General features: G+C 41.6%; 1 protein-coding gene across 3 annotated transcripts; it reads left to right on the plus strand.

Annotated features, from left to right (window-relative positions):
• The first annotated feature begins 34 nt into the window (after positions 1–34).
• C5H11orf54 (chromosome 5 C11orf54 homolog) lies at positions 35–14399 on the plus strand. 3 transcript variants are annotated; one of them, XM_058185869.1, is made up of 9 exons: positions 35–165; positions 1999–2092; positions 4819–4917; positions 5950–6023; positions 7122–7223; positions 8441–8617; positions 11010–11159; positions 12760–12876; positions 14080–14399. In XM_058185869.1, exons 2-9 carry the CDS (start codon positions 2035–2037, stop codon positions 14251–14253), a joined length of 951 nt encoding a protein of 316 aa, XP_058041852.1. In that variant the 5' UTR covers positions 35–165; positions 1999–2034; the 3' UTR covers positions 14254–14399. The 3 variants fall into 3 exon arrangements, with proteins under 3 accessions (XP_058041852.1, XP_058041854.1, XP_058041853.1); XM_058185871.1 differs by lacking the exon at positions 35–165 and adding an exon at positions 192–266; XM_058185870.1 differs by lacking the exon at positions 35–165 and adding an exon at positions 263–378.
• The last annotated feature ends 306 nt before the right edge of the window (positions 14400–14705 follow it).

The following is a 14705-nucleotide window of genomic DNA, read 5'->3' on the forward strand; positions in this document are numbered from 1 at the left end:
GGACGTCAGCAGAACGGGAAGAAGGGATGGGTTGAGGCCGGCCGCGCCCTTTTGAAAGCGGTCAAAAGGAGCCCTGGGCGTGGCTTGCGAGACTCTGCAACCCTTGAGAAAGTTGCTCCGGGTGGAGGATAAAGCCCTGGGCGCGCGTGTCTTCCTTCTACTGCTGTAAGTAAAGCCGATGCAACCGCGGGCGCGTTTTGCACCATTTGCATGGGGAGGAGTGCTGGTTTAAAAGCAGGAATTAAGGTTCCGATTTAATACCTTCCGTAAGTGGGAGTCCCAGCTCAATCCTCGGTTGTGGGCTGTACCTGGTGGCATTTAACACATTTGGAAATTGGGGTGCGGGGAAACGCGGAACGCCACCAGCTTCAGTACAAGGTGCGTTTACCCGGGAGTAATCCCTATTGTAGCTAATGGAGCTTCTGTAGAAGAGCAATAAAGCTTGTATCGGGCTCCAGGGAAATTTGCAGAACTTTTGAGGCTGCTTTTTTTTCACTTTGGAGAAAACTCTGTGGCAAATAGGGTGGTGGGATTCACACGCTAAGCTAAAGGTTTATTTGTAGGCTTGTGCAGTCTCAGCCTGGGTAGTTGCAGTATTTTTGGGCTCCAGGGTGCGTGAAATCCAGAAAATGGGTGTTTTTTAGAGGCGTGTTTTCCAAAACTCGGGATTTCTGGGAGTTGAAGTCCGCACATCTTAAAAAGTTTGAAAAATCACTGCTCTTAAAACAACGGTTGAAACCACACTTCTGAATAGGTTGCATTTTTATTACTCATCTAGGAATTTTTGCTTTAATGAAATGTCAAAGGGCTTGATACAAGATGTTCCTAATAAAAATATTAACTGAAAACTATAAAACACTGAGATGGTGATTTGTATTGGTTATAAATAATACACAGGAGAGTTTCTAGGAAGCAAGAGAGTGTAAATGTTATGTGGTTGTTAGAAAAAAAAATTAGCAAGATCAATAATACTTTTTAATGTTATAGAGGTTTATCACTGAACTTTAAGAGGAATTGATAAATTCATACTAAGAGAAATGAGCTTATGTTTTAAACAAGCTGTTCTCAAAACCTTGGGAAAAATGTAGGCCTGATAAAGAACAATTTGCATGATTAGTGGTTTCACCTGCTATTATATATAATTTCTTCTTGCAAAATAAATTCCCTTGACCTTTTTCCTATAGAACTTAATACATTTCAAATCCTCCATCTGGTTCCTAGGCAGTAGTTAGTTGGAGTTTAATTCCAAATAGTGTCAGTTGGTGAAGAAAATTAATCCTAATTTCCTTTTGTTGTTGTTAAAGTTTGATATGAAGCAACCAGCAAATAAACTTTTCAAATCTAATATCTATACACAATCAACAGTTGAGAACTTTGTTTCTAAATGATACATACTATGTGTGAATGGCTAACTCTGGTTTATTGAGTAAACTATTGCATGGTTCACACATTGCATTAAACCAGGGATCTGCAAACTTGGCTCTTTTAAGACAAAGCTGGCCGAGGAACTCTGGGAGTTGAAGTCCACAAGTCTTAAAAGAGCCAAGTTTGCAGACCCCTGCATTAAACCATAAACCACAGTTTACAAAATACTAAAGGCTTAACTATGTCCAAACAAACCACCTTCTAGGAATCCAGGCTTAAAGAAAGAACAGATTTACTTATATTAACTGTAGAAAAATATTCAGTTAAGTTTATTCCTTTACAATGACTTACACTGTGTGCCTAAAACAACATTTTTTTTCCTGTCCAAAAGTAGTTGAGATACTATGGGTGCTGATTCATCAACAATATTGCTTGTTGAATCATCTAAATAATCAAAAAGAGCAAATGTGGCCACTGACATTAACAATGGAAGAAAAGACTGAAATAGTGAAACGTACAGCAGAGCACAATTCGGTCCACATCTGTACTGTTAAAAGCTTGGGTTGAATTGCAAAACCAGTATGTTCATTAACAGACCTGTAACTTAATTCTCCATGTACTTTGATCTCTTAGGAGCCGACCTGCTTAGTTGACTGCCTGGAATAAAACATGGCTAGGGTGGAAAAATTTGCTTTTCACATACCTACTCTGGAGGAGGTAGCTGATGGTAAGCAAGCATGGTTCTTTTGTGTTAGAAAAGCTGTGAGAGAAGAACCGGTAGAAGCAGCTGTTAGAAAAGCAGGATATAGGGCCCCATATAGTGCAGTGGGGTATATTTGTTTGAAAGGGAGGCAAGCTTTCTTCCCCCAAATTATGAACATGTAGAGATGTCCTTGAAGGAAACAGCTGGACGCCATTATAGAAACAAGGGCAGAAGCACTCCTTAATCCCTGGGAAAGGTAATAGTTTCAAGAACATTCCTATCAACACAGAGAATCTGTCCGTAGTTATTTCAGTAAAATATAGTTAAAGATAGTCTTCGCTTACCCATTTGTTCAGCAACTGGTGCTGAGTGAATGATGGCTAGCATTGGCCAGCCAAGTTATGGTGGTTGCAGTGACATAATCAAAATTTGAGTGTTTAGCAACTAGCCCGCACTTCATCACTTGAGACTTTCAAGAAGAGATTGGATTGCTATTTGTCCGAAATGGCAGAGGGTTGGACTAGATCAGGGTCTCCAACCTTGGTCCCTTTAAGACTTGTGGACTTCAATTGGTGGACTTGTGGACTTCAATTGGTGGACTTGTGGACTTCAATTGGTGGACTTGTGGACTTCAATTGGTGGACTTGTGGACTTCAATTTAAGACTTGTGGACTTCAATTGGTCTTCCCTTTAAGACTTGTGGACTTCAATTCCCAGAGTCCCTCAGCCAGCTGGCTGAGGAACTCTGGTAGTTGAAGTCCACAGGTCTTAAAGGGACCAAGGTTGGAGACCCCTGGACTAGATGACCTATATGGTCCCTTCCAACTCTGTTAATCTGTTAATTTACAACCATAGCACTGGAGGAGTTGTGGTGGAGCAGTGGTTAGAATGCAGTATTGCAGGTTAACTCTATCCACAGCCTGGAGTTCGATCCTGACCGGCTCAAGGTTGACTCAGCTTTCCATCCTTCGTAGGTTGGTAAAATGAGGGGGCAATATGCTAGCGTTTGTAAACTGCTCAGAGAGGGCCCTAAGGCACTATGGAGTAGTATATAAATCTTTGTGCTATTGCTATATGCCACACGCCACCCTCATTTCTATCTTTTTGGCCCTCTGCACTCTGCTGCCATCACCTACCCCTGCTGGTGTCCTATCACCAGCTGATCTTCTCTGTCTTCTGCTGGTGATCCATGATCCAGATGCTAGACAAAGACATAGCCCCGGGATGCATGGAGCAAGTGCGACCGAGTCTCATCTACCAAAGGGCATTCACTGGGTCTGGCCCGGAGGAGTTTAGGGCAGCAGCCTCCACCACAGAGCAGAAAGATTGCAGTGGAAGGGATTACAAGAGAGTAAGCAGCCACACAATGGGAAATATGCCAAGCTATTTGCATAGTACACTTGCAGTTACTAGTGCCTTGCTTTCAATGTATATTTCCCATTGTGTGCTTACGCTCTTGCAATCCTTTCCTCTCCAATCTCTGCTTTGCAAGGAGGGAAAAATGAAAAACAAGTCAGGCACAGGACAACACATATTTGACTGTAATGGTGATCACATGTTGTAAATATGAGCAGTAGTCGTAAAGTTATTTTTTCAGCATTGTTATAACTGAACGAGGCAGTCAGTAAGTGAGGACTTTCTATTTAAGTTCATGCAGGAGGGCAATCCGTTTGTTTTACAAATGCAGTGCCTTACTTTACATGCAGTTAATTTGAATTGGCGATAATTCATTCAATTAATATCAATTTGTTGTCCTGGCTTTGCCTTTGTTTTAGAGCAGGGGTCTCCAACCTTTCGGACCTCAGGGACCACTAAATTCATAATTTTAAATCCCATGGACTGCTAATATGATCTGCCTAATGACTGACTGGGTGGGTGTGGCTAGGTGGTCATGTGACCAACTCAATGTCATTCACATCAAGGGGCGCCTCACTGGCGCTACTCACCCCCTCCCCTCCCAGCCACTCCTCACCTGCCGGCCCAGGCTCCTTAGGGCCCCAACAGGAAGCAGTTGTTGGAGCTAAGCAGCCACCATGAGAAAGAATTGGCAAAACAGCTGGCTCAGTTCAGATTGGATCCGAGTGAGAAGGAGGCTCAGCAGAAGCACCTCACTGAGGACTACGAGCATAGTTTTCCAAGCAGAGGGAAGACCTGCGGGAGTGCAAGGTACCGGTGCCTAGAGGCTCAGTGGGCTGAGATGGTCAGCCAGTTCCAGGCCATGATGCAGTCCCACTGGAACAAGGCTCTCCAGCAGTGCTTCCCTCCAGCCTTCACCCAAAGCCCCACACTAGGAGGCTGAATCAGATCCCAAGTCAGAATTTCTGCCCCCGCTGACCTGCACAAAAAAAATCCCGAAGGGGGAGACTCTCTGCAGCAACACAAATATTCATTGCACATATCTGGCCCAGGGGGCGTAGTTTGAGGACCCCTGATTTAGTGCAATATAAAAAAATACAAATAATTTTTCTGTGGGCCATCAAAATTTTCTCATGGACCACCAGTTGGTGACCGCTGTTTTAGAGTGTGGCTAGGGCAAACATACACAATGAGTTTCAATCTTAAGAAAACAGTCTTAAGAAAACAGTACCAAAACAGTACCAATCTTAAGAAAACAGTACCAAAACAGTACCAAAACAGTACCAAAAAAATCCCAAGAAGTATTAATACCCAACTGAAGGGCTTCACCTTGACTTCAGCGTGGTCATATTCCCTTCTTCAGTTTTCTTTGCAATGATCTATTTCCTTTCCAGTTCTACAGAATGGACTTCAAGAAAATTTTGCAGATGTCCAGGTATCCGTGGTGGATTGTCCTGATTTGACTCAAGAACCCTTTTGCTTTCCTGCTAAAGGTAACACATGATATAACCTGTGACAAAATATTGGCAATATCTTGGTAACGTGTGGGCCACCGGGTGGCACAGGGACAAAATTGCCAGGATTATTTTTGGCAGAATAGATTTTCTTTAAAGAATGGAGTAGATTTGCTTGAGCCTTTTCAAGATTGGGTTATGCAGGCTAAAAGCCCTTGTCGCATACTTTAAAATGCTGAATGCTCCTTTTAAACAAATCTCTTTTTTTACTACTTTTGGAGGACTTCAAATTTCAAAGAGTAGCCTCTCCTTTGCCATTACATCATAGGGTTGCTGGCCATGCCTCCCCGTGATCTTGTATAGGTGGGAAGGATGCTCAGCTAAGTGATGGTTTGCTTTAGCTATGATTGGTTACACAAGCCACCATTGCCTGGTTCATAATATAACTGACAATAATTGGGTTTAATAATTGGGTTTATATCGCATGAGTCAAAAAGAAGGCTGTGAAAATATTTACTGACCCCTTGCATCCTGGACAATAAACTGTTTCAACTCCTACCCTCAAAACGATGCTACAGAGCACTGCATACCAGAACAACTAGACACAAGAACAGTTTTTTCCCAAACGCCATTACTCTGCTAAATAAATAATTCCGTCAACACTGTCAAACTAGTTACTAAATCTGCACTACTATTAATCTCATCATTCCCATCACCCATCTCCTTCCACTTATGACTGTATGACTGTAACTTTGTTGCTTGTATCCATACGATTTTGTATTGGTATTGTTTCCTGATTGCTTGTTTGTACCCTATGACTATCATTAAGTGTTGTACCTTGACAAAGGTATCTTTTCTTTTATGTACACTGAGAGCATATGCACCAAGACATATTCCTTGTGTGTCCAATCACACTTGGCCAATAAAAAATTCTATTCTATTCTGTTCTATTCTATTCTATTCTATTCAATTGGAGTCCGCTAAACCATGACTGCTTTTATATTGTTTTGGGTTAGTAAAAAAAAAATCTGGAAAAAAAATGAATTTGCTCATTTTTTTTTCTTTTTACAGGTATTTGTGGCAAACCTAGAATTGCAGATGTGGGAGGTGTTCCATATCTTTTACCGCTCGTGCAGAAAGACAAGGTAAATAAGATGTAATATACTTGCAACTATATGCAAAACGTAGTCTCTCTTCCACTAACCTCCCATTTTGATCAGAAACAATAATTCCCATTTTTGGGAGGTTAGAGTGGAATCAAATCTTTTTTGCTAATATCACAGTGATCCTTGTAAAGTCAGATTAGTCCATTCTCACATTTTGCACATGTGCTAATTGGTTACTTTTTTTTAATCCTTTCAAAGAGATTTGGTTCAGATCCTAATTCTGCAATTTAAAAATGCAGTACTACTTAATGAATCCCACAAAATGGTCGCATTATTTGAATTCACACTACAGGTAATAGCAATAGCACTTAGACTTATATATCGCTTCACAGTGCTTTCCAGCCCCTCTCTAAGCGGTTTACAGAGTCAGCATATTGCCCCCAACAATCTGGGTCCTCATTTTACTGACCTCAGAAGGCTGAGTCAACCTTGAGCCCGTCAGGATCGAACTGCTGGCAGCCGGCAGACAGCAGAAGTAGCCTGTTACTAGTACTGCATTCTAACCACTATGCCACCATAGCTCTTAATCTTGTAATCCTCAGTTTACAACCATAACTGAGTTTGCAATTTCAGCCGTAAATCATGTTTATAAAGTGAGTCACCATGTAAACTTGACTGATTTTACAGCCTTTTTTTGGTGGTCATAAACTGAACACTGCGGTTATTAAGCAAACCCATTATTTTTTTTAATATGGTGTTGTTGTTTTTCTTTTGCTGGAAACCAGAAGTAAATATTGGTTTTTGGCAAAAAACAAAAATCACGACTCTCTTCCCGCTTTTAAAAATTATGGAGGGCTCAAAAAAAGCTTTTGTTTGTATGGGTTATATTTATATTTACCATATTAAAAATTAAAATTGATGCATTCACTGCCACTTCTCATGATCGTTGGATGAGATTTTAATATTGCATTCTTTTTCAACATAGGATGGCAATTTAAAATTTTTAAACTTTAAATTTAAAGACTCCTGAGAGTGGGTCTCAGGGAAGGCCGAGGAGTCCTAGAAACACTCTTTAAGAAGCACTGCCCTCTGGACAACATGCGGATGAGCAAATGTAACCATTCTTTTCTCATTTAGGTTTATGACCTGAACACAATAGCGAAAAATATACAGTTACCCGGAGCATTTTTTCTTGGTGCTGGAGCTGTTTCCTCCAAGGTAGTTGGAAGCAATGCTGAGGTAAGACAATGGATAAGAAAATATTAGCTTCAGTGTATATGGAATATATGTACATATGTATATGGGACGCGGTGGCTCAGTGGCTAACATGCTGAGCTTGTCGATCTAGAGGTTGGTAGTTCAGCGGTTCGACTACCTAGTGCCACCTAAGGGGGTGAGCTCCCGCTACTTGTCCCAGCTTCTGCCAACCTAGCAGTTCGAAAGCATGTAAAAAATGCAAATAGAAAAATAGGGACCACTTTTGGTGAGAAGGTAACAGTGTTCTGTGTGCCTTTGGCATTTAGTCATGCCGGCCACATGACCACGGAGACGTCTTCGGACAGCGCCGGCTCTTCGGCTTTGAAACAGAGATGAGCACCACCCCCTAGAGTTGGGAACGACTAGCATATACCCTGTTTTCCCCAAAATAAGACATCCCCTGATAATAAGCCCAATCGGGCTTTTGAGCACACGGCAATAAGGCTAAGTGCTTATTTCAGGGTTCAAAAAAATATAAGACAGGGTCTTATTTTTGGGAAAACACGGTATGTGCAAGAGGAACCTTTACCTTTACCTTATACTTTGGAGTATTAACTGTCCAACCTCAGCAACCTGAAGACTTGTTGACTACAACTCCCAGTATTCCCTAGCCAGTGTAGCTGATCTCAGATTTTCTTGCAAGGATTGCACCATTAGGCTATAAAATTCCTTTTAAAATTTGGTTTACATCATCCAGTCGTCTCCAACTTTTATGGCTCCACAGACCAGCAGCGGAAAGGAGGGGATGGTTTTATGTGTGCAACCTAGATCCCGCACATGCGCAAATGAAGCTTCATGTGCTTTCTCGCCATTTTCATGGCCCAGGCTGCAGACCGGTACTGTAATCTGAACAATTGGGGAGCCCTCACTTAATCGGGTTCAGATTTTGCTGAAATCTACTCTATTTTAATAGACTTCCAACACCTCTGTTGTTCGTGGGTTTTTTCTGGAATTTCTTTATGTTTAAGATGAGGCCTTAACCCCACCTCATTCTGAGCCAGAGTATGTGTGAAAGGATTTACTGAATAAACCATCATTGGTTCATACTGTATGGTTACAAACCATGATTTTCAAATCACGTAGCTGACTTTCTGCAACGGAATAAGCTATATACAAAACGTGCTGCTTGTTTTAATCATTGTGAAATGGTGGTAGACCGTGCTGATCTATTGGAAGATGTTTTATCTGTTTCTATCTAGTTTATTCCAATTGTTAAAGCTGAAAAGGATGGAAAGGCAGCACTCAATGGAAGTTACCTAGCCAAGATCAACCCTGAGGATGGCACATGTCTGCTCCAAAAATACAGCTCCCTACATAATGATTGTGAATTTGGGCTGCTGGCTAACCTATATGCAAGTGAAGGCCTTCCTGGTAAGGTATGTGGCTCAGTCAGATTTATTAAAATGGCTTTTTACAGACCAAACATCCAGTCATCTACCAAAAAACCCCCAAACTGATTTAAAAGAAAATTTAAAAAGCTAACGAGCCCAAACAAACAAACAAACCTCTACATGAGAACATGCTTTGCTTCATTTTCTTTTGCTTCATTTTATTGACAAATGTATACAGCCACACATATTACCAATGGAACTTCTGGTGTAAATACATATATTTAAAGCTAGTCCTCAATTTACAGCAATAATTGAGCCCAGGATTACGGTCGTAAATTCTGCCGATTGTTAGCTGGGTTATCAAATCACCAACCTGGCTTTACAAAACCTTTTTTTTTTTTTGCAGAGGTTGTTAAGGCCAAAAACCAGAAGTAAATGCCAGTTTCCAGAAAAAAAATGTAAATCACAGCCATGACTCTGAGATGCTATAGACCAGGGGTCTCCAACCATGGCAACTTTAAGACTTGTGGACTTCAACTCCCACAGTTCCTCAGCCAGCAAGTCTTAAAGTTGCCAAGTTGGAGACCCCTGCTATAGACAGCTATAAATGCAGGCTGCTTGCCAAGCACTCAAAATACAATTGTGTGACTGTTGAAACTTGGTTGCTAGGCAATTGGTTGTTAAATGAGGACTTCCTGCTTACAATAAAGATATAAGTATGTATATGTAGGCACGTATAACTATGTTCCACAGCTATATTCAATATTTTACACAGAACAACACTGTGGACATTGTTTAACATTTCCCTATAGCTTGCAAATCCACAAATCTTATAAGGGAGTTTCTTCTTTTAGCATCCTATTGACTTTCTTTATTGGGTGCAGAAGACTCTGATCCAGGAGTGAAATCTACTTACCTTCCTTACTGGTTTGGAAGTGCAGGCGCCATGCGCATGTCACATGTGCACGCAGACCGCATGCGCAGAAGATAAAAAACATTAGTTCCTGGTTAAAACCAGAAAGTAATGAAACCTGGGTGGGCGGGCAGAGCGTCACTCCGCCATCGCTACTGGATCGCCGAACTACCAGCCACAATCTCTACTGGATCACACAATCTGGTTCAATACAGGAACATTTCTCCCCTGCTCTATTCCCTTGCAGTATAACACTACCAATGGCGTTTTAGATTTGACTAGAGTTTTGCCCATTTAATTGACCTATGTTTCTCTAATTAAAAAAGACAATGTATTTGGCCCTTGTGAATGCTTGGATTAAAACAATTCACGAATTGGCTAACAGTAAGAGAATAGGTTGCAACTCCACAAGCCCAGGAACAATCTAAGAAAGGTGATTCCTGTCTTTCTAGCCTCTTAAGATTTTGTCTGCTGTATCTTTTTTTTTTTAAAGTAACATGCACAGTTCCAAACAAGTTTACAGAATAGAATAAGAAAACAGAGTTGGAGGGGACCTTGGAGGTCTTCTAGTCCAACCCCCAGTTTAGGCAGAAAACGCTATGCCATTTTAGACAAATGGTTGTCCAATCTGGTCTTAAAAACTTCCAGTGTTGGAACATTCATAACTTCTGGAAGCAAGTTGTACCACTGATTAATTGTTCTAACTGTCAGGAAATTTCTCTTTAGTTCTAAGTTGCTTCTCTCCTTGATTAGTTTCCACCCATTGCTTCTTGTCCTGCCTTCAGGTGCTTTGGAGAATAGTTTGACTCCCTCTTCTTTGTGGCAACCCCTGAGATATTGGAACACTGCTCTCATGTCTCCCCTAGTCCTTCTTTTCATTAACCTAGGCATACGCAGTTCCTGCAACTGTTCTTCATATGTTTTAGCCTCCAGTCCCCTCATCATCTTTGTTGTTCTTCCCTGCACTCTTTCTAGAGTCTCAACATCTTTTTTACATCATGGCAACCAAGATTCTTTAGATTCTAGGCCTTGTCCTTTATATCTTCTAAGAATGCCATCAGACTATATAACATCTAAATGCTTTTTTCAGTCATAAAAAGATGCCATTAAAAATAATACACTAAAAATAAGGACTGACAATAGGGAGCATATTGGATGTTAAGAATTCACAAACGTTTTATTACTTACAACTAGATTAAAAGGGAAATATAAAAAACTAAATCTCCCAGATCAACTTTCTCTGAAGACACAAATTTCCTGAGAGGAATCATTCAGTCTATGAACTCTTGGCCTTGTGCTTTTAATGTGGGAATAATGATTTTGACCATTAGAATTGTCAGGTGGAGATTACAAACCCAAAATGTGTTAAAAAGGGAGCTCCAAGTCATAACGAAATCTTATAAGTGTGTAACTCACAATGCATTACATGAAGCTTAGTCATTTCATTTTTATTTCAACTGCAAATTACTGCACAGCATTTTCTCTGCTTCACATGACAATATTAACCTGTTTCCTTCCTTTAAGGTCATTGAAGTGAAAGCAAAGAAAAGAACCGGTGAGCAGAATTTCATATCCTGCATACGGAAAGCCTTAGATAAGCATTATGGTGACAAAACAGTGGGAATGGGAGGTACCTTCATTATCCAGAAAGGAAATGCAAAACTTCATATTATGGTAAGTCAGCTACAAGAAGATGATTTTCCATTTTTCTTTGGAAGCATGAGTTACGCAACGAGAAAAAAAAAGAGTAAAGTCTGTAAACATTAAAACAGTAAAGTCTTTCCATAAACATTTGCAAACTTGCTTTTTTATAGTGTGCTATCAAGTAGATAGGGATGCGGCAGCTCAGTGGCTAAGATGCCGAGCTTGTCGATTGAAAGGTTGGCAGTTCAGTGGTTCGAATCCCTAGTGCCGCGTAACGGGGTGAGCTCCTGTTACTTGCCCCAGCTTCTGCCAACCTAGCGGTTCGAAAGTATGTAAAAAATGCAGTAGATTTTTTAGTAGAAAAAGTAAAAAAATAGGGAACACCTATGGTGGGAAGGTAGCAGTGTTCCGTGCAGGTTTGGCGTTTAGTCATGCCGGCCACATGACCACGGAGATGTCTTCGGACAGCGCTGGCTCTTCGGCTTTGACATGGAGACGAGCACCGCCCCCTTGAGTTGGGAACGACTAGCACGTGTGTGCAAGGGGAACCTTTTACCTTTACCTATCAAGTAGATGTGCAATGGCTCAGCAATTAAAGATGCTGAACTTTTCAGCTGGAGATCTGACAGCCCAGGTTTGAGACCCGAACTCTGTGCAACAGGGTGAATTGCCGTTACTTTCCCCAGCTCCTGCTCACCTAGCACTTCAAAGGCATGCAAATGTAAATAGATACTGTATTTTTTGGAGTATAAGACGCACCTTTTCCCCCCAAAAAAGAGGGTGAAAATCTGGGTGCGTCTTATACTCCGAATGTAGCCCCACCCAGCTTCTCAAACGGAGGTTTCAGAGGCTGAAAGAAGCTTTAGAAAAGAAGCCCCCAAACACAGCTTCAGAGGCTTTTTTTCTGAAGTTCTGTTTTGGAGGCTTTCAGAGGCAGAAAAGTTTTTTCTAAAACGGAGTTTCAGAGGCAGAAAAAAAAGCGGGGAAAAAAAGCAAGGCACAGAGCTCACAACCAAGGAACCTGTTGCTAAAATTCACCTCTGGGAACAGCTAATTGTGGGTATTCTGGGAGGCCATCCCACCTGCAAATCAGCTTTTTTCTTATTTTCCTCCCCAAAAACTAAGGTGCATCTTATACTCTGAAAAATACAGTAAATAGATGTTACTTCAGTAGGTAGGTAACAGTATTCTGTTAGCCTTTGCCACATAGCCATTCTGGCCACATGACCATGGAAAATGTCTTCAGACACTGCTGGCTCCCTTGATACATAAACACAGCTCTGGATTGGCAGGACTTTTCCAAGATTTCAGGCACGGAAATATTGGGGAGAAGCCAGACTAACAAATTCAAAACAGCCAATTAAGCTCTCATTGAGTTACTGTAACTCTTGGCCCAATTTTGATGGAGAGTTGTAATTGTAATTGATTGTGCCAGATGGAGAATTTTCTGGTTTACGTTTCAAAAGACATTGAGATACTTACTACCAGAGGCGCAGAATTGTGTCAAAGCAAAATTTGTGTCATGTCCCTATCTGGAAAGGAGAGAAACGGACTCTGATGACTTAAGAGTTCCTGTGCTTTTCTTTATTCAAGTACAAGCCACTTGTTCATTTGTTTTTTTCAATTGCAGCCTTCTGAATTTTCTGCCTGCCCTTTGGAAACCGATGAGAAAGTGAACAATTGGCTGAAGTTTTTTGAAATGACAGCTCCGCTCATTTGCCAGCCTGTGATTGTTTCTCAAGATCCAGTAAGTAAATTCTATTGCTTTTGCTCAAGTAAGATCCCAACTTACTGGATGCAAAGTTGTCATTATTTTAAACAATCATCTACTGCTCTTCCTCCAAGTGCCATAACATGCACCAAAGAATTGGGAAAATATCCAGCGAGAGCCAGTTTGGTGTAGTGGTTAAGATGCTGGCCTAGAAACCAGGAGACTGTGAATTCGAGTTCCACATTAGGCATGAAAGCTTAGCCCAATCTTTCTCTCAGTTCAACCCATGTCACAGGATTGTTATTGTGACAAAAGATGTTCTGTCCCCGCTTCGCCTCCATCTGAGTAATGGCTTAATTAGCCGGCACTATCAGTTCTGGCAGCAGAATAGCGAATGTCTGCCAAGTTCTCTGATATCTCCCTCAACGCTGGTGAGTCAAACTCCAGCTCTTAGTTAATCAGTTGATTTGCTACGAAGAGACACAGCAGTGCTCACTGCCTTTATATCCTATGGGGTGTGGCTTCATGACTCAGCACTTCCTAGGCCTGCCCCACCCCTGCTTCTGTTGTTCCCTCCTCTCCTGCCTACGAAACCTAGGGTCCAACCAAGCCTGATTGCTATCAGCTGGGTCTGGAGGCGTGGCCTGTGGGGGGGTAAGAGTCAGGGGATGGAGGCCTCGTTATCTCCTCCACCTGGCCTGTTTCTGGCTCCTGGAGCTGAGCCAGGGAAGCCGGTGCTCCCAAGGTAAGTCCTGACGGCCCTTCCCCCTCACTTTCCAAGTCACTTTCTGGCAGGAGGCCTGGCTTGGGGGGCTCAGGCACAACAAAAGGAGGAGGAGGATGGCATATTACATTATAAATGTTCCCCCATCTTGAGTGTATAAAGCTACTGGTGCAGCTTTGTCATGACTCATCTCACCCAAAATACACAAAGTATCCTCATTTAGCTACCACTATTGCGAGTGGCAACTAAGCAGCCATTGGGAACCCATGACCGAACTTATGATCTTACTGCAACTTTCTTTTGCTTTACAGACCTGTGAAACTTGTGCAACGGTTACTTTTTAAATCACTTTCCCTAACTGAAGAGTAGCTAAATGAGACTGTTGCTAAATGAGGACTACCTATGTAGCCAAATAACACATTGCATGCAATGTACCTGAACTGAAGGAAATGTCTGCTGCTTAGGGCCAGCCCCACAGGCAGGAATTTATGGGTTTTTGGTTTTTTTCCTCCCAGGGTTTTGATCTGCGTGTGGAGCACACCCACTGTTTCAGCCACCACGGTGAAGGAGGCCACTACCACATGGACACAACGCCAGAGACTGTAGAATATCTGGGGTATTTTGTCCGTGCTGAATTCCTCTTTCGGATCGACAGACCAAAGGAGACGCATATGGTGGGTCGGGATTAAAGTCGAACCCGGCTGATGTTAATTAAGAAGCAGAAAATCAAGAGATGACTAAATTTGCTTTCTCACTGAGGTCAACTAATGTCTAATCACAACCTGCATGTATTTTTTTTTTTTGGCACTTAAAAATAAAATATGGCAAAAATTGATTTTTTTTTCTTCAGATTGAATATGTAGCACATTCTAGCTGATTTGCAAAACAAAACAGGAGCTCAATTTTTACTTAAAATATTTACATTTTAGATCATTGGTTCCCCTTCTTTCTTTCCTTGGCATTTAGATTTCAGCTACAGTCTGAATGGGAATTCCTTGCCTATCCCAAGATTGCTGAACTACAATTTCTGTCCTCTTGTCACTGCATTACATCAGAGAAAGGAAACCTTTAGTTAGCATAGCCCTCAATGGGCCACGGGGCTAATTGCCTAAATTGGCCCTCTTGCTCTCTGCTACACCCT

The sequence above is a fragment of the Ahaetulla prasina genome, chromosome 5 (genome assembly GCF_028640845.1).
Source record: "Ahaetulla prasina isolate Xishuangbanna chromosome 5, ASM2864084v1, whole genome shotgun sequence".
Lineage (NCBI taxonomy): Eukaryota > Metazoa > Chordata > Lepidosauria > Squamata > Colubridae > Ahaetulla > Ahaetulla prasina.

Excerpts from the sequence above, each read along its gene's own strand:
- C5H11orf54 (XM_058185869.1), top strand. The coding sequence starts at position 2,035 with ATGGCTAGGGTGGAAAAATTTGCTTTTCACATACCTACTCTGGAGGAG. Across the intron at positions 7,224-8,440 it reads TAGTTGGAAGCAATGCTGAG|TTTATTCCAATTGTTAAAGC; the intron begins GTAAGACAATGG and ends GTTTCTATCTAG. Across the intron at positions 11,160-12,759 it reads ATGCAAAACTTCATATTATG|CCTTCTGAATTTTCTGCCTG; the intron begins GTAAGTCAGCTA and ends TTTCAATTGCAG.